Source organism: Piliocolobus tephrosceles, chromosome 5, assembly GCF_002776525.5.
Source record: "Piliocolobus tephrosceles isolate RC106 chromosome 5, ASM277652v3, whole genome shotgun sequence".
NCBI classification, from domain to species: Eukaryota; Metazoa; Chordata; class Mammalia; order Primates; family Cercopithecidae; genus Piliocolobus; species Piliocolobus tephrosceles.
In genome coordinates, this window is record NC_045438.1 from 160,459,974 (window position 1) to 160,479,791 (window position 19,818).

Genomic DNA, 19,818 nt, shown 5'->3' on the forward strand with positions numbered 1-19,818 from the left:
CCCCGCCCCCCTACCCACCCCCCCAGCTCCCCCCACACCGCCCTCCACCCCACAGCCCTCCTCACCCCACAGCCCTCCTCACCCCCACAGCCTCATCCCTAGTTGGACTCTTGTAGGTCAGGGATGACCTGAGTGTTGTTTAAAAGTTGATATTTTGGTTGAAAAAGTAAGCAGCTGGTTTTGTAGTTGTTAGGACCACATATGTTAGAGGAGTATATGTGTCATGGTGGTTACGAAGGTCATCCCAAATTGAGTATAATTATATACCGTGGATGTTTTCATCACAGCACCATTTCTATTTATAATACAGTTTTCCACCATGAAGTGGGTCTTTTCAGTGCGTGCGGCGTCATGTTTCTGGACATAAAGATGGTAGTGTTCCACAATGGCCCCGCTTGGCCTCCGTCACTGACATATGTTACTCGATGCCAGATTCAAATGGAGCAGCCCTGGTACACTTAGCCACATGATAAATCATCCCATTCCTGCTCTCTGGAGAGAATCACAGGTCCATTTTTGGAGAAACACATAGACGTCATTCTGTAAAGAACTGTCAAGGGAGAATGGCTTTAAAGCAGACTACCATGTAGCACCTTTCCCTTAAATTCTCCAGCCAGAGCGTCCATCAACATTTTTCACATTGACTTAGAACAGGCTGCTTTCCATTTGTATGTTCAATATAAAACACCTATCATTGCCTGTGCTATTGTAACTCGGTTCTTTCTGTTGCGTAGAGAGGATGTCAAAAAGGGTGTTAGGAGAACAGGGTGGCCAGTGAGAAAAGCAGCTGAGGATCAGACTTCAGTGGGTGTTCTAGAGACTCCAAGCCTAGAGGTGCAGACTCAAGTGTCGGACACCCAGGGCTGCCTGGTCCACACCATAGAGCCCTGGAGCGTTGTCAGAACAGTGGCCTGGGAGTTTTCAACCTGCCTCATCCCCAAAAGACAGCCCCTGCCCCCACCACCCCCATACAGTGTCCAGCTACCTCCTCACCTCATCTCCCAGCCTTGGGACCCAGGGACTTGTATTGATCTCTCTGCCCTTCAGAGGCTGCCAGCCTCCCTTTGTATATAGCCTATGAAATGCAGATTGTGTAGGTATTTCTTTGTGACTTTGGAGCCTGCATAATGGCATTTTTAAAAAATTACTGATTCGTGTATCTGCAATCCCAAAGCATGGCCCTGCTCAACTTTAAGGGATGTACTTGAACTGTGGCTTTTCCCTCCCTTGAAGGGCACTGTGTTGGCACTCACTGAAAATAACTTCGATGACACCATTGCAGAAGGAATAACCTTCATCAAGTTTTATGCTCCATGGTAAGTGGCTCTTTAATTAGAAACTACTTTGTCCATGTGTACTAAGAAGTCACACCATGTTTTCCAGCTCATCTCCCACCCCTCCAGACTCAATGGTGGGCACGTGTTGCATTTACATGTAGGTCATGTTGTAGGAAATAAGGAACTGTTATTATGCTCCTATATTCAGATACGTTAAACTTCAGTGGCTTTAATTATATATGGAGAATGAGGCTAATGTAAAGTTCTATCAACTTTGGAGAAAACATAAAAATTGAGGCAAATTATGATGGCCATATTCAGTTTTGTGGTATCTGCACTTTTCCAAATAGATGGCCTTTTTTTTTGGCGAAACAATGAGTGTCATGATGTAGTTTTGCTCCTCGGTTCTTTTAAGTAGTCAGATTTCTTTTGTAGAGAAATCCAGTAGAGTCTGTTAGAGCCATGCAGTATGCTACGCAGTTTGCTGAACCTGCATGCCACATGGTCTCGGAGACCAGAGCAGAAGTGGATTGCAGATAGTGTGAGATCCAGACAACCTTGGTTCTAAGACTTACCGTGAATGTCCTTTAATTCCTTTGAACCCCAGTTCCCTCAGCTGAAAAATGGGAGTAACTTTTTGTCTTCACAAATAAAACAATCCATTTGGAAAAGCAGAGTATTTAGGACAACATTAAATTCTTTATCTAAACATGATAAAGGCGCCACTTTTCTTTTTGTTACGCTCCACATATTCCTGAGAAACTAACCGTAGGGGTAAAAATAAGCACAGGACTCAAACGAACCGTAGCGATGCCTTTCAAATCATTTTCAACTTTTAAAAACCTAAAGCTCCATAGATCAAGTATCAAGAAAGAGGATCCCCTTTGGCTGAAGGGGAGCCATCTATACGGCAGGAGGGGGTCAGAAGAGACAAGGGAACAGAGTCAGGTAGAAGGGAGGGTTTGAACCAAACTTAGTCATGGCCTTGATGCTCACCCCAGATGGCTGAAGTACCAAGGAGGCCTTAAAATGGTTTTGAAATTCTGAGACCCCAAGCGATCAAATCTAAAATGTCTTTGGCATTCAAGTGACTTTTTTAGAAATTGTGTGGCATCTGCTGTCTTCCCTGTTCCTCTGCTCCTGGTGCTTTCATAAACCAGTTAGTGCAGTTGACCATGGCATGGGAATGGTCTCAGAATCTCAACTTGTTTTCAGACTGGCTTGCTTCTGTCACGTTGTCTGAAAGTCTACCTTGGATCAACTTTGGGGTTCTTCGTTTGGCATGGGAGGAGGAGGAAGAGTTAATGTGCGCCCAGCGGGAGAATTTGGTATTTTACAGATTTCTAGGCAATTGTCATCTGTCCCATACAGAAGAAACAGGGCTTGTCTTGGCAGCCAAGTGTAGGTGAATGATCTCGACCCAGGATTTCAACAAGCTGTCCTTTTTCTCTTCCTAGGTGTGGTCATTGTAAGAATCTGGCTCCTACTTGGGAGGAACTCTCTAGAAAGGAATTCCCTGGCCTGGCGGGGGTCAAGATCGCTGAAGTAGACTGCACTGCTGAACGGAGCATTTGCAGCAAGTACTCGGTGGGTGCTCGGATGGATGCTTATGGGAGCAGATCCCGAGGGAACTGTGCCTCAACCACGGTCACTCACTCTGCCCTCATCTTCTCAACAATGTGGCTTTTATGTCCCTTTGAGTTGTTTTGAGAAGCAAAAGAGATCCTCTCTCAAAGGAAAGGCATTCTTCTCCACCCACTTTTTACTTAGTATCCATGTTTCAGTGCAGGCTTTCAGGCCTTGCTGTCTGAGTATAAGGCCATGAAGTAACAGACCCCACACCATAGACTGGGGGGCTTCCCACACCACTACTCTTGATGATTGACCAGTGGTCTGTAGCCTACGCCATAAATACCTGAGTCGCTCATTTTTCACACATAAGCCAGCATTCTAAAATGCAGGGGCTGAATCTCAGAATCATTTCAACATACCCTCCTTTCTGAAAGGGCCATGCCAGCAAACGGTGCTGGGCTTGGGTTAACTACTGCCTTCATTCCAAGCTGTTAGCACAATCTGATGGCCTGGAAGATTTGTCATTTTTATTTCTCCTTTTGTGTTATTCAGACACTTTTGGAGCCTTTTAGATGGAGAATAGACGTAACCCATAGTGTCCTTATCATTAAAAGATACCAGTTGTTTCTTGTGCCCTAAAATTCTTAGAAACGAGCTGCAACTGAAAAATGTATCCTGAAGAGGATCTTGCTCTCATGGTCTGGTCTGCAGACCACCAGGGCATCGCAAGGGAGGTCGCTGGAAATGCAGACTCCCAGGCCTGCTGGATCCAAATCTGCATCTTCACCAGATCCGCAGGTGATTGTGGCACAGTAAAGACTGAAAGGGTCTACTTTAGGGTAAAATCGTTCCTTTGATGCTGATCTTTAATGATGTCATTTTGAATTCAGAAGTGCCCCACGGCTTTGCTTTCTAAACAGTCTGCTCCTCTTTTAGTGGAATATATACCTTTAAAAATTAGCCACAGAATTTTCCAGCCACGACAGTAGGAGTGTATCTGGTTTTATTTAGGAAGCACTTTGTATGTGATCTGGACCGCTGGTTTGCAAACTTTTTTTTTTTTCTGGTTTAAGGTACGAGGCTACCCCACATTGTTGCTTTTCCGAGGAGGGAAGAAAGTCAGCGAGCACAGTGGAGGCAGAGACCTTGACTCGTTACACCGCTTTGTCCTGGGCCAAGCGAAAGACGAACTCTAGAAACGCAGTTGGAGGTCACCTCTCCTGCCCGGCTCCTGCACCCCGCATTTAGGAGTTCAGTCCCACAGAGGCCACTGGGTTCCCGGCGGTGGCTGTTCAGAAAGCAGAACATACTAAGCGTGTGGTATCTTCTTTGTGTGTGTGTGTTCCAAGCCAACACACTCTACAAATTCTTTACTAAGTTTCTCCAAGTAAATGTGTAACTCATGGTCACTGTGTAAACTAAATATTTTCAGTGGCGATATAGCCCCTTTGACCTTCTCTTGATGAAATTTAAATGGTTTCCTTTGAGACTGAAATAGAGTTGAGGGAAATCAAATTGCTGGACTATTTTTGGCTCCTGAGTTGAGTGATTTTGGTGAAAGAAAGCACATCCAAAGCATAGTTTAACTGCCCACGAATTCTGGAAAGGTGGCCTTGTGGCAGTATTGCCGTTCCTCTGATCTTAAGGTCACAGTTGACTCAGTACTGTGGTTGGTCTGTAGCATGGAGCAGATTTAAATGCAGAACCCCACACCTCTGGAAGATACCTTCATGGCCACTGCTGGAGCTTCTGTTTCTGTGAATACTTCTCTCAATGTGAGAGGTTAGCCATAATGAAAGCAGCGTTACTTCTGACTGTGCCTGAGTAAGAGAATGCTGATGCCATAACTTTACGTGTCCATACTTGTCAAATCAGTTACTGTTCAGGGATCCCTCTGTTTCTCATGGGGTGAAACGTTTCTTTAGTTCATCCTGTTAACACGAAGCCAGAGTCCACATGAACTGTAAGATTGGATGTCTTCCTTAGAAAGGGTAGGCATGGAAAATTCCACAAGGAGTTGTATTATTTGTCACCTGGGGCGACAAGACCAGAGGGGCTTTCCCAGGCCTGGGTGTCCAGGGAGGCTCTGCAGCCCTGTTGAAGTGTCCTAACTAGAGTTTCGGATTCTGTTCCTCAGTAGTCCTTTTAGAGGCTTGCTATACTTGGTCTGCTTCAAGGAGGTCGACCTTCTAATGTATGAAGAATGGGATGCATTTGAGCTCAAGACCAAAGACAGATGTCAGCGGGACTGCTCTGGCCCTGGTGTGCACGGCTGTGGCAGCTGTTGATGCCAGTGTCATGCTACCCTTATGATTAAACACTTTTACTGTCTCCTTCGGGAATAAGCCCTTACAGGACTAAGCTCTAAGATAGGTGTTTGTCCTTTTACCATCGAACTACTTCCCATAATAACCACTTTGCGTCCAACACCCTTCACCCACCTCCCACACGCAAGGGGATGTGGATACTTGGCCCAAAGTAACTGGTGGTAGGAATCTTAGAAACAAGACCACGTATACTGTCTGAGGCAGAAGATAACAGCAGCATCTCAACCAACCTCTGCCTTAAAGGAAATCTTTATTAATCATGTGTGGTTCACAGATAATTCTTTTTTTAAAAAATCCCCAACCTCCTAGAGAAGCACAACTGTCAAGAGTGGCTTCAGCTTTGCATCACGAGTCCTGTATTCCAAGAAAATCAAAGTGGTACAATTTGTTTGTTTACACTATGATACTTTCTAAATAAACTCTTTTTTTAAAAAAGTCTGGTCTTCAGTGTTACAGCAAAACATATAAAATAGACAATAAATTATAGTTTATATTTACAAAAAAAGCTGTAAGTGCAAACGGTTGTAGATTATAAATGTATTATTTAATCAGTTTAGTATGAAATTGCCTTCCCAGTACATGATTGTGAAAAAGACATTTAGAAAATATTCTAAAATTTGATCCGAGCCTCACTTTCTGCAAAGGAAATCATGATTTCAGTTCATAAACAGCACTCTTATCCCCCTATCGCTATTATAAGCTGGGCACCCTCATTTTCTTTTCTTTGTTGGTTCTAACCTGTGGCATGGTATGCTGTATAGTAAACAGGCAGAGAACCGCTTTACTGAAATAGATATTAGAGCCAGCAGTCCAGAAGTTAATGTGCTGGTCAAAGAACCGTTCTGATAAAGAAGAGGTGCAGCGTTGCCTTCACGTGTTACACACCCCTTGCAGCCTCACCTCGGAGTGTGATCAGTCTACTTTTGGTACTAGCAAAGAGTATAGCAAATGGAGGATTGAGGTGTAGAAATGGCATGTTTTGGCAGAAATAAGTATATATTCACACCAACAAAACTCCAGCATGAACATACAACAGCAATGACTGAGACAAAGGCGCCCCATGGAGCCCTGGCTGTGGCCTGGGCTGTGGGTCATGTGTGAAATGGAACTTCCTGGGAATGAAATCTGAGCAGAGGCGTTCCCCCAACTTCCCCAATTTCTGTTCTCCGTAAAATCTACCTTTGATAGACAGTACTGAACCAGCTGATACTTTAACCAAGAATACATTTAACTCCTTTGAGATGATTTTCCCTATTTACTAACACCCCAAATAGCTTGATCTACAGCTAAAACTAATTTTGGTGGGTTTTTGGGGAAGGAGGGGAGGAAGAGCGTCACGGTGGTTTGTGCAGTTACCGGACTTTACAGACATCCAAACTCAGCTTGCTACAGACCAACAACTACTCACGTCATTTACCAAGTGAGCAAATTATTAATGAGGTCCTTTAAAATCTTCTTGGGTAATAAGGCACTGGCGTGAGAAAGTTTCCAAGTCTCATCCCACCTCCAGCTGTGCTGCTGTGTTTTTAAGGCAGATGTAATCTAGGACTCCAAGGCAGACTGTGTGTCCCCAGCATCTGGTTTCGAGTTAGTGGCATCCACAAGCTCTTACAACCATATTCCTGTATTTTTTCAGAATGACATTGGAGTTGTCATCAAAGTAAAGAACCGAGATGGCATTTAGTTTAGTTGGCGCACAGCACGGTTTGGGGACATACTCAGGGTTCATAAGGTGAACCTGTTCCAAAACAGAAGGGGAGAAAGGTACCTTAGAAGTGACACCTGGTCTCAGCTTACTCCCACTTAGAAAACAGTCTCCGAAAGCTCACCAAGGTTTGCACGATCGCGTGGTTGGTTGCATTCATGTGTGCGTTGAGTGGGAAGGAGCATTCCCCATCACAGTAATTGGCAGCGTAGCCCTTGGGTGCAATGATCCAGTCCTTGATTTAATGCAAAGGAAGCAAGAAACAATTAGCATGCGCTTCTCATGCTATTTGTGCTTTTCAGGAATGCTGTGAAAAGGTATTTTTCACATTGGACAGGCAAGGAGACAGATGCAGGAAGGCCTAGGAATTTGATTGGCAATGCTGGGAAGTGAACCTGGTCGATCTGACCCCAGAGCCCTCGCTCCTTGCAGAGGCCCACAGGGCCTCAGCGGCTACCTGGAAGCGTGTAGGTTGCCAGCAATATGTGCTTGGACTCAAGACAGCCCCTCCAGGAGCCCACGGTGCTCCTGTGGAAGTAGTGCCACCTGCATATGGAAGCTATCTTTTATTGCTCACCACCTATGATGAAAGTTGCTGCCTTCCTTACAAACTAGTGATGGCTCTCAGGTATGGGGCAAACGTGTGCGCTTCTGCATCGTTTGGGTGAGCCAGTTTGTAGCCATTGGAGGAGTTAACCATCAGTTAATTCTTTTTCCAACCCTGTCTCAATTAAAATTCGTTTAAATGCCCAAATAAATATATGTCCTATGGGCTTTGAAAGGATGAGGTAAGAGTATTGGGAAATGTGGCTACTGATTTTTGAGGGATCACAGAGCTCAGGCACCCTAGGAAGGTGTTGGAGCGCTTGGTCCCCACAGACTCAGCTTCCTCTGCCTCACTCCAGGAACCTGGGTGTTTGGGAGGGCTCCTCGGGACTTCCATGGAAGGAAGCAGCTCAGCCTTCAAGCTCTGGGTGTTTGGTGATGGCTGCCACTATTCAGATGAGAGTAAACTGCTGAGAAAGGACCTTTGTCCTCCATGTCTGGAGAACTCACCTGCCATCCCAGGTCTTGGAAACTCACATACAGCTCATGCTTCCTGCAAGCTGTTTTCAATTCACTGCTGTTGTAATCTGTTGGAGGAGATCAAAAGACACACCCACCAACTCATTAATTCCTTCATAGAGAGGCTGCCACATGCCAGGCGCCGTACTGGGCTCAGGACAGCCTCCTAGACACAAGTGTGGCCACCCAACAGCTACATCAGGTTCCCAACTGTTGGCTTGAATGTCCTATGGAGTCTGTTTTGTCTACCCTGGGGTCAGTACTGGACACAGGGTGACTTGGACACCTTTGAGCAACAGAGGTATGTTATGAGCCCTGCTGCATGCAAGGCCTATGGAGGACTGGGCGAACTTGCCCGGTATACCCCGGAGGCGCCTGACTGGGAAGGCGTCTCATTCACATGATCAGACAATGGTACTAGGCAGGATCTGCTGCCGTCCAAACAGGGACCATTTTGAAGCTGCCCACGGACTTTAAAGACAGCTGCCAGGCCAGGAGAGTATCCTGAAGGAAGAGTAATGATGGAGTGGGGCCTAACCAGGAGAAGAAGGAGAGGGAGACACCGTGCAGGGGCAATGCTCTCTCTGGCTGTACTACCACCTCACTGCCAGGGTTGAGCCCTTGTGTGCTAATGCAATAATACTAAGCCAGTGGTTCCTCATGAGACTGCTGAAGTGCACATACCCACCCTGTGCAGCACAGGAACCGCTAGCCTGGCTTAACTCATTCACCAGCAAGAGCACTGGGAGGGCCCCGATTCACTGAGACCCACTGGAGCGATTCTTATGTGACGTGCCTTCTGCCTGGCACCACGGCAAATAGAAGGTAAGTCGGACATGGCTTCCCTCCTCCGAGAACTTAGTGAACAAGGGGGTGGTGTGAAACAGACACCAAATAACTCCAATACAAACCAGAACATGGATGCTACGGGCAAAGGCCATAGCAAATAGCACATAGGCAAGGGCCATAGGCAAATGTCCCTTCAGAGAAGGGACAGTTCAGAGTGGGAGTGAGAGGAAGAGAGAGGAGTTCTGCTGGAATGGATTTAAGGATGTGTCAAGCAGGGTCCGATGAGATAAAGCTGGAGAAATGAATGGCCTAGGTGGCCAACCACAATGCTTCGGACTTCCCACCAGCGGCTCGAAGTGAGCCTTTGCAGGCTTTTGAGCTGGAGAGCAACATTTCGAGCTGTGATTCTAAAGGATTCATCAATCTGAAGTTGTGTTTGAGAGGTCTAGAGAGGATGGAAGGATAAAAGGCAAGGAGAAGGCTTTAGAGAAAGGTCATCTAATGTGAGATGTCAGTGGGTATAAGAGCCTAGGTCATTTGCAGGCTATCCCTTCCCTTTTCAACTACATAAGCCAATAAGTCACCTAATTGTTGAAAGCCTGTTTGAACTTGATTTTCTAACTTCTAACTCCCAGTCTTCCTGAGTCAAGCAGGAGAGAACATGCAAATTTTTTTTCTTTTTTTTTTTTTTGAAACAGAGTCTTGCTCTGTCACCTAGACTGAAGTGCAAGGGCACGATCTCGGCTCACTGCAACCTCTGCCTCTCAGGCTCAAGCAATTCTCCTACCTCAGTCTCCTGAGTAGCTGGGACTACAGGTGTGAGCCACTATGCCCAGCTAATTTTTTGTATTTTTAGTAGAGATGGGGTTTCAACACCTTGGCCAGGCTGGTCTTGAACTACTGACCTTAAGTGATCGGCTCATCTCAGCCGCCCAAAGTGCTGAGATTACAGGTGTGAGCCACTGTGCCCCACCAGATTTCATGATTTTTTAAGGAAAAGGGACAAACAGTAACTCAGGCCAATGGCCTATACTGGGAGAAGAGCTGGGCATTTTTAGATGGTTTATAATTCTAAATTTATTCATCCTCTCCACCTGCCTATGTTACCCAATAGAACCACCCTGCCTGTAACTTCAAGGATCCCAGAGAAGCCCTGGAGGGAAATTTTCATAATGCAGGACAAGGACTCTCAGTAAAACACAATCAACCGCTTATCACCATGAGACAGAAACTTCCTACTGAAAAGAACCCCTGAACAAAAATGAATCAACCACACAAAGTCTCACAAGAGTATGGCTGGAATGCAAGGGAGGACCCAGAGGACCCCGGAGACTGTGGATAAGAGTCGTCTGAACTAAGCTCTAAAGGAAGAATACCAAAACAATAACAAAACTAAAAACAAACAAAAACTAGAGAAAAAAAGGAAGAATACCTAAAATAATGGAAGGAAGAAAAGGAGGACTAGAAACCTAGAGCAAAATTATAGGGAAAAAACATGAAAAAAGAACAGGTAGTTGTAAATAGAGTCAAATGGAACTTTATAAAAACTATAATCACTGAAAATAACAATGAAATCAGATTAGATATAACTGAAAATCAGATTAAACAGGTTAAACATTAGTTGTCTAATTAACAGATTAAACAGATTACTTAACAGATTAGTAATACATTAAACAGATGAGCATCAAATTACACACAACTAAAGACAGAATTAAAGAATCCCACAGTATATTTGAAGAAATCTCTTCAAATCTCTTCAAATATACCACAGAGTCAAATGGCCAAAACATATGACTCTCTCTCTGTAAAGAGACATGGAAGAGAGAATGAAAAGTCCAACATATTTCTAATAGGAATTTCTGAAGACAGTAATTGGGGAGTAATAGTATTTGAAGACATAATGACCGGGAATTTTCTAGAACTAAAGAAAGGCAAACATCTTTAAGTTGAAAAGGCCCTGTGAGTTCCAAGTAGATCAGATACATTCTTATCTAGCCACATCTAGTGAAACTATATCAAACACATAAAATCTTAAAAGCAACCCAGAGATAAAAATTATTTACAAATAAACACAAATTAGATAGCAAACTTAACAAAAATACACATTAAAAAATTAAATAATATGAAAATGATGCCATCAATCAAGAATTCCATACCCAGCTGTAGTGGATATTTACTGCATTTGCTACCCAGCTTTCAGGAACACTTCCCACATGAGGGAATACCTAGATAGGAGGGATTCAGAGCCCCATTTCCCATGACAGATAGCTCCCCTCTTTGTCCCCTAGCATCATTTTCCATGACAGATAGCTCCCCTCTTTGTCCCCTAGCATCATTTCCCATGACAGATAGCTCCCCTCTTTGTCCCCTAGCATCTGAAGTATGGACTCATGACTTCATTAAAGCCAATCAAATGTCTCCACCCTGCAGTATATAACCTGAGGGAGTGACTCTAAGGTGAAATCAAGAATGGGTAGAATGGCAGCCAGTATCTAGGGTGATGACCCCATTGGTGGGATCCAAAGCACATTGTCCTGTGACTAGATCTGAGCCTTGATTTCCTGAATTTAAGTCTCCAGCCTTTTTGTTGATTGGGTAAGTTCCCTGGTATCCTTATTTTTCTCTTTCATTAGAGTCTGCTTCTACTGCGTGCAATCTAGAGCACAGTGATAGTTAATTTTGTATCAACTTGACTGGACTATGGAAAGACCGCATAGCTGATAAAACATCTTTTTCTGCAACAGGGTTTTGCTAAGTCACCCAAGCTGAAGCACAGTGGCACCATCACGGCTCACTGCAGACTTGACCTCCTGGGCTCAAGTGATCCTCCCACTCAGCCTCCCAAGCAGCTGGGACTATAGGAACAGGCCACCATAACAAGCTAATTTGTCACGTAGAGATGGGGACTCGCTATGTTGCCAAGGCTGGTCTCGAACTCCTGGCCTCAAGTAAGCCTCCTGTCTTGGCCTCCCAAAGTGCTGAGATTACAGGTGTAAGCTACTGAGCCTGGCAACTGGTAAGACATTATTTTTGGGTGTGTCTGTGAAGGTACTTTTGGAAGAAATAAGTATTTGAGTCAGTAGCCTGAGTAAAGTAGACCTGCCCTCACCAACATGGGTAGGTATCATGTGCTCTGTTGAGGGTCCAGAGAGAACAAAAAGACAGAGGAAGGGCAAATTCTCTTTTACTGAGCTGGGTCATTGTCTTCTCTTGCCCTGGGACATCAGTGCTCCCAGTTCCCAGGGCTTTGGACTTCAGGACTTACACCAGCAGCCCTCCCCAGTACTCAGGGCTTTGACTTCCAACTAGGACTTATACCATTGGTTTGCCTGGTTCTCAAGCCTTTGGACTCAGATTGAATTACACCACCCGCTTTCCTCGTTCTCCAGCTTGCAGACAACAGCTCATGTGACTTCTTGGCCTCCATAATTGCCTGAGTCAATTCCCATAATAAATATCCTCCTATATATATCTCTCTATATATCCTATTGATTGTTTCTCTGGAAAATTCTGACTAGTAAAAACCCCGACTAGCTAAGTTATTACTCAATAGTTAGGGCACAGAGAGTGCAGAGTGGCAGTGTGCTATCTCACATAGTGTTGACAAGCTTGTCTGGATTTTTTTTGTTTTTGTGGGTTTTAAAAAATTTTTTGAGACAGGGTATCACTCTGTTACCCAGGCTGGAGTGCAGTGGTGTGATCATGGCTCACTGCAGCCTCCACCTCCCGGGCTCAAGTGATGCTCCCAACTCAGCCTTCCGAGTAGTTGGGTGTACATCACACACCCGGCCAATTCTTTAAATACTTTATATAGATGGTGTTTCTCTACGTTGCCTAGGCCGGTCCTGAACTCCTGGGCTCAAGTGATCTTCCTGCTTTAGCCTCCCAAAGACCTGGGATTAGAGGTGTGAGTCACCTCACCTGGTCTTGTCTTTCTGTTAAGGTATCTTCTAAGCAAAGGAGGAGCCTGGGAGTGAGGCACGAGGCCATCTGGGGTGAGAGAATTTCCTCGAGTGTGAGTGACAATGTGGAGGCCCCGAGGAAGCAGCCTGCTTCACATATTCCAGGAACAACCATGTGGCGACTGCAACGTGTTTATTAGCAACCTACATCCTCTATCAACCTCCTGAGCACACAGCCAGACGACATTTCCCACTGCAGTTAGGTGTGGCCATGTGCCTGGATTCTGCCCATGAATGTGGGGAAGAAGGGATGTGTGGTACTGCCAGGCCTGGCCCTCCTAACTACCCGCCCCCTCCTCCATCAGTCTTCCATTCACTCTTTCCTTTCCCACCAGATGGGTGCAGCGGGGTTTGCCTGAAGACCCCAAGGTCCTAACATCCTGCGCTCTTAAAGGTGTCCTGGGTTAGATGATAAACTGCATGATCACACTATTTCCAGTCTGAGTCTGGAATTTTCCCCATCCAACCTCATTCTGCTTGTGAAGTAAGCTTTCTCCAAAATACCCTCTCTGTGCTAGGGACCAAAATCTCCATGAAGCCCATCTTGGCACCATCTGGTCATGTAAAAAGCAAAGATTTCTACAACCAACTTTCTTTCCAAGATCAAGCAGACATGGGCAGTGTGAAAATAATAAATATATCTGGTCTTTGTCCCCAGTTCCTGGCACCAAGCTTTGACAACCCTTGGACTTTCCTGAGTGTCTTTGTTATGCTCTTGAGGCCCTAGATTTTAAACGGTGAGCCCCACACACTCTCCAGGGCCTCATTAGTTTCAGGATGGGGGCTAGTTACCAAAAAAACCAAGCACAGGATTAGGGGGTTGGAACTTTGGCTTAGCCTGGCCTCTGGGGGGCAGGAGATGGAGTTCAATCATGTGGCCAATGATTCAGTTGTGCAGAGCAAGTAAACCCCACATAAAAACTCTAGACAGCGAGGCTCAGTGGAGCTTCCAGGTTGGTGAACATACTGATGTTTGAAGAGGACAGTGTACCCAAAAGGGTGTGGAAGCTCCACCCACCCATGCCTATCCCCTTGACCTTGCCTAAGAGTCTCTTCATTCGGCTGGTCCTGAGTCATACCCCTTATAATAAAACTATGATTGTAAGTATAGCACTTTCTTGAGTTCTGTGAATTGTTCCAGCAAATTATTAAACATGAAGGGCGGTCATGTGAACTCCCAAATTTGTAGGCAAGACAGACAGAAGCATGGCTGCCCTGCGGACCTCACTTGTGCCTGGTGTAATGAAAGCAGTCTCCTTGGGGACCTTGCCCTTTAACTTGGGTCTGTGGTTAGACTAACTCCAGGTGGCTCTCATCAGAAGTGAACTGAGGCCAGATGTGGCGGCTCATCCCTGTAATCCCAGCACTATTGGAGGCTAAGGCGGGAAGATCGTTTGAACCCAGGAGTTTGAGATCAGCCTGGGCAATATAGACCATGTCTCTACAAAATATAAAATTAGCTGGGCATGGTGGTGTGTGCCTGTGGTCCTGGCTATTTGGGAGGCTAAGATGGGAGGACTGTTTGAGCCCTGGAGGTTGAAGCTGCAATGAGCCCTGATTATGCCATCATACTCCAGCCTGGGTGAGAGAGCAAGACCCTGTTTCAAAAAAATAAAAAAGAATTGGATTGAATTGTAGGACACTTAATCGGTGTTGAAGAATTGCTGGCAGAACACAGGCAGAGACCACCACGTTATGTCTGGACTTCCAGTTTCTTTCTCTGCTGGATGGAACCAAGATGACATAGTCAAAGGGCTTTGCTTCTAACTTCACTAGCAGTTCTGGGTTTCTGTGAACTTGCTGTTGATCTGACTCTCTCCAACGCTCAACAAAGAGAACCTTCTCTGTAAGAACAGCTATTTCTTTTAGAGCCAGACACTGGCATTTTTGTTGTTAAGTAAGGATCAGGGCCAGAGAGAGGAAAGGGAGGAATTCAACTCTCCTGTTTTTCTTCCTACAGATACTCTCGAGCCATGCTTAAATTTCCTCATAATTCCATGTTAAGCGCTGGCAAAGAACATATAAATATTTGTGAAGGTTGACGCTCCTCAGAAGACTTGTGTCTGCAACTCAGGGTCGGTACCCTGGGTTCTGCATGGAATGACACCGACACACCTTTTTTTTTTCTTTTAACAGATTGACAGATTACAGAAAAAACTTTCCCCTCATTCCCACTGCCCTTGGTATTGGTTTTGATGAATGGGCTGAAGAGGGGAAATGTATGTGGTGACAATTCAACAGGAACATGGTCACTCCAGTGGGACAAAGGGAGGTAACACAGCTTTGCCCCAGTGGGTTCACCAGTCAAGGGCAGGGCAGAGTAAGAAAGTGAGAGAGCTAGAGAGAGGCAACAAACCAAAAATCAGAGAAGCAGACCCAAGACAGAGGAGCCTCCCCCGCTGCCGGGACAGGAACTCTCAGTGTGTGACTTGTGGGTGGCCTATGCCAAATACTGGGGATCATCAGGGAGTTTCTCTAAAGTGCAGAGTTCTCAGCCCAATCCCAGACCCATGAGTCAAAGTCACTGAGATCAGGCCTCTGGCTGTCCACGTGCACCTGTGACACCAGAACTGGAACCGCTGCCCTCTAGACAACAGGCTCACACACAGGTAGTACCATTGCCCTATTGAGACACCAAGTCTGTCTTGGGACACCAAGGCTCTCCAGCAGCCCCAGACACAGCTGCAGTCAAGGCCCAGTATTGGTTCTGAGAGACATTTTCAAGGGATCTGGCTTTTTCAAAGTTGAACGCACAATGAAATCTGGTCCCCCTCGAGGGCAGGGGCACCAGCTGCCCCGAGGCGATCTTCCCACTCAAGACAAGGCCCCAGGTGCTTATCCAGGGCAACTTGGACAAGCAGGGCCCAGCCATAGGTGGGTTTGGGCAAAAAACTGTTGAGAGATCAGGTGACACAGATGACAAAATCCAACAATCATAAAAGCCCCCCAGGACGGATTCCTTCCATAAGCAGAAGGGAACTCCGTGGCCTGCTCTTACGCAGGGAGAAACATTCCCCTTGCCAAAGACTTTTGAGCTTTGAATATATCAGATGTTAATTGCCTTTAGCAGCACAGGTTTCTGTCCCTTTTAATAAACTGCTTCCATAGGGAAACCTTCAGGTACACTTAGTATTAAAAAGCCCAAATCCTTCCTCTCTTCTCCAAATGAACATTACAGATATTTGAACACGGGTTTTAAGTGGAAGTTTTTTTTCTTTCTAGCACCAGAGTTGACTTTTAATTTGTCCTAAAGCCACTGAAGCAAAAACCATGATAAAACATTCTGCTTTCCTTTATAACCCCTCAACACACACACACACACACACACACACACACACACAATTTGTAGGAAAAAAATGGCTTTGGACATGAGCTTTAAATGGGTTTCATCTCACAGTGTGGGACAGGTAAGTGGGGCCCATCATACAGGAAGCTTCTAAAACTCCCTCCGGGGATGGAGATGAACTCTAAAGATCCAAGACAGGCCGGGTGTGGTGGCTCACGCCTGTAATCCCAGCACTTTGGGAGGCCGAGGCAGGTGGATCATTTGAGGTCAGGAGTTTAAGACCAGCCTGATCAACATGACGAAACCCTGTTTCTACTAAAAATACAAAAAATTAGATGGTCATGGTGGCACATGCCTGTAGTCCCAGCTACTCGGGAGGCTGAGGCAGGAGAATTGCTTGAACCTGGGAGGCAGAAGTTGCAGTGAGCTGAGATCGTGCCACTGCACTCCCAGCCTGGCAACAGAGCGAGACCTGTTTCTTTTTTAAAAAAAAAAATGGTCCAAGACAGACATGCCTGTTTCCCCTAAGGAAAGTTCTTCAGCAAGAATCTCCATGATCTGTAGTGCAAAAGAAGGTGGCAGAGACAGGCACCATCCCCCTCAGAAGGAGAACAGGGTTGGGCAGAGAGGTCCCAGCTGTGGTGCCCAAAGCATGTCCTTTACGAAGCCTTTATGTTTCCAATACTTAGCCTTCATTTTTCCAATACTTTGCCAAGGGAAGCTTGCATGTCATTCAGGCCTTCTGCACAATGAAATCAGTGGTAGAGAAATAGGTGTAAGTGTCCCATCCATTCCCAATGGCGGGACCGTGTGGAAGTACCTGCTGTATTCTACCATAAAAGACCAGCGTGTTCCAATCCAGAATGCATCTTGGAATAAAGCATCAGGTCCGGCCATGGCTCTGACATCCCTCTCCCAAGCCCCAGTGCGTCTTTCATTATCTGTCATTCCTCCAGGTTACCTGGGAGCCAGTACACCTGGGAGGGGGTGGGGGCCAACTTGAAAGGAGCCACACGGAGGTGCATTTTTCTGGAGTCCAGCGGATGGATGGGAGGGAGGACACAGTGATGGAATCTCCTTGTCCTTGAGACACAACTGAGCTTTCACATCTGAGAGTCCTGTTCTGAGGGTGGTGGTGGAGGGGCATAGCTCCCTTCCTGGGGGCCATCACGGGTAAATGCTGCAGCTCCCAGCACACACGCCTCTGGCTGATCCCCTTTCTCTGTCCTCTAGCATCTTCCTGCCCCTGTTCCTCCTGTTGCAGGTGCACATTCCACACAGGCTCTGCTGAGCTCCTACAGTCCGCTCAGTTCTGCTGGGGAGTTCCCATCTCAGTTGCTGGGCCTTGGCCCTGACAATCAGCTTCCTTGCTGACAGCCTCTGCTCCCCAACCTTAAGTCCTTGGCTCCCCTGTGGTGACTGAGGAGACATTCTACAGGAGAAAACAAATGGGAAGGCTGTCTGGGCCCATGTGACAGTGACGGGGCAGGGCATCCTAATCGTCCCAAGGCAAACCGAAAACTGCAGAGCAGCTCTCTCATCCAGCGCAGTGAGGACAGGGCACCCTTGGCCCCAACAGAAGGTGGCTAGCTGGGCTGGGACTTCCGCACAGAAGCCATGTCCCCAGGCAGCAGCACATGCACTGTACACATTGCCTATACCCCCAATGCAGGGGTCATACCCCACACTAAGGATAACATCTGGGTTACTTCCATCCAGCATCCTTTTTATCTGGCCCTCCTGAAGAGCCACGCACACAGCGAAGTGCAAAGGAGCCCACTGTTTGTTTAGCTCTGAAGCTCCATCTCTATACGCCATGACGGGCCAGTGACAGGCAGGCTCCCCTGGCAATGGAGGCCAGGAGAGTCCCACAGGTATGAGACCCAGAGGAGAAGGCAAGGGTGCAGCCACTATCCTGACTCTCAGACAGGCACTGTGCGGGGAGGTTGCACTGCGGGGCTGGAGGGCCACCATGCAGCTGCTGCTGAGCATGATGGGACGAGGGCGCTGCAGCAAGCCTGGGGCTCCCAGGGTAGGTGCGCCTGAGTCACGGCAGCCAGAACCAGCCTGGGTCCCAGTGACCCTGCCTGCTGTGCTTTGCAACTTCAGTAGAGGAGGAGAGAGAAACAAAGGGCAAGACAGGGAGAAGGGAAACAAAGGCAGAAGAGAGAATGTCAGGGACACCACAGAAAGCAGGTGAGAAGGAGGGAGAGAGGTGGGCAGGGAGCCGTCTCCTCACCAGGGCTTCTGCAGAGGGGCCACTCGGGTTGCCCTGGGCTGACCCCACAAGCCCTGCCAGCTCAGCCGGGTGTCCCCACTCAGCAGGTCACACACAGCCAAGAAAATACCAGCACAGCAGGGGGCTGGACAAAGCGGCATGCTCCACATGTATTTCCTAGCTTTCCTGAGCTCAGGCTGCAGACTCTTTCCAAAGGAAACTTGTTTTTTAGAGGGAATAATTCACTACTTTAATTTCCCTTCTCTCCTAGAATGACAAGGGTAGGGGCCACATAGAGGCTGTTAAAGCGGCACCTCTGTCTTCATGGGCCTGGCTGCTCTTTCCATATCTCTGGGCCTTATCGGCTCCATCTTATCCAAAGCAAGCCTCTCGCTCCCACTTTCCCAGCAGAATCAATACAGCCATTGAGGAGTGCGCGGCAGGTGCCAGCTCCTTGTGTCACCGACACTATGGGAGGCCCGGGACCACACTGGGGTTTTGATTTCTGGTGTCGATAATCTCCTAACAGTTGATGGGGTTGGGGTGGGGATGGACAGTTTGATTTTCAGAGTCTAGATTTTGTTTATAACTTGGATGGTCAACATTGAGAAGCAAGAGCGAGGCCCTAATTTTTGGTTTTGCTCCAGGAGATTTTAGGATCTCATAAGGCCCCATTTAATCTGGGCGGGACTCTGGTCTCTTTTTAGCCTTTGTCTTGATTCTAAAAGAATATGGAACTGTCCTACAAGTAGACAAAGGTTTCCTTTGAAGACCTAGTTCTATGACTCTCTGTGCTCTAAACACCTTCTATACTCTCTGCCACTTCCCAGACTGAGTCTCCTGGCCCCAGTGCCCTCCCAGGGTTGGCAATGATTGGGAACGACTTAGGCATCTCACGGTACCTGCATAAGCCTCTTCTTATTGCCTTTCAGAATTGTTGCCATTTGCATATTTGCAAGGAGTGAACCTTGGGAGGAGGTAGAAGGGAACTTTCCAGTCCGTTTCACTCTTTGATAGCCATTATCCTCGAACGAGAGTTGAGCATGATAGAAGTGAAGCTTTTGATTCTTTTTTTTTCTTTTTCTTTTTGGTGATTCTAACTTTTAGATCACTATTTGCCATGCCTGTCCTCCATGTCTATGGAGAAGTAAGGGTTGATTTCATATAGGAAGCCCTGAACCAAGCCCTACTTAACCAAGACATCTGCAAGCCAAGCTGCAGGCCCTAAAACTTTAAGATCACAATGACAAATTACAATTCCCAACTTTCCTGGAGAACGATAAACTGCTAGTTTACAGTCCTGAGCCGCATCTATTCCTCCCAAGCTTTGAATGTCCATGATGGACCAACCCAGTCAGCTCTGGCTATCCCCAACCCATGGAAGCTAATGGTGAAAGAGTGAGGACACTGTAACAATGGGACTCCCGGTCTGGGCTGGATTTTCCTTGAAATGTACAGCAGAAGATTGCACAGTTATAATAAACTACTCAAACAGTTGTTTTGCAAGAGATGAATCCTGGTTACTTTATGCTGAAAGCCTACTGAATGGTTCTAACCGGGAAGCTTAAAGGACAGAAGACATAAACTATCAAGAAGAAGGTCAGCAGAATCTCTGAA

At 46.5% G+C, this 19,818-nt stretch overlaps 2 protein-coding genes across 2 annotated transcripts in view; one reads left to right on the forward strand and one right to left on the reverse strand.

Moving 5' to 3' along the window:
- Positions 1 to 5,605, forward strand: part of TXNDC5 (thioredoxin domain containing 5) — a 29,460-nt gene extending 23,855 nt beyond the window's left edge. Inside the window, exons 8-10 of the mRNA XM_023221167.2 lie at positions 1,234 to 1,316; positions 2,735 to 2,864; positions 3,923 to 5,605. Of these exons, the coding sequence (XP_023076935.1) occupies positions 1,234 to 1,316; positions 2,735 to 2,864; positions 3,923 to 4,045 (336 nt within the window). The 3' untranslated portion in view covers positions 4,046 to 5,605. The remainder of the gene's footprint in view (positions 1 to 1,233; positions 1,317 to 2,734; positions 2,865 to 3,922) is intronic.
- The window catches only part of BMP6 (bone morphogenetic protein 6), a 158,493-nt gene continuing 144,085 nt past the window's right edge, over positions 5,411 to 19,818 (reverse strand). The window contains exons 5-7 of the mRNA XM_023221165.3: positions 7,938 to 8,014; positions 7,006 to 7,116; positions 5,411 to 6,914 (exon numbers count right to left, since the gene is read on the reverse strand). Of these exons, the coding sequence (XP_023076933.2) occupies positions 6,765 to 6,914; positions 7,006 to 7,116; positions 7,938 to 8,014 (338 nt within the window). The 3' untranslated portion in view covers positions 5,411 to 6,764. The remainder of the gene's footprint in view (positions 6,915 to 7,005; positions 7,117 to 7,937; positions 8,015 to 19,818) is intronic.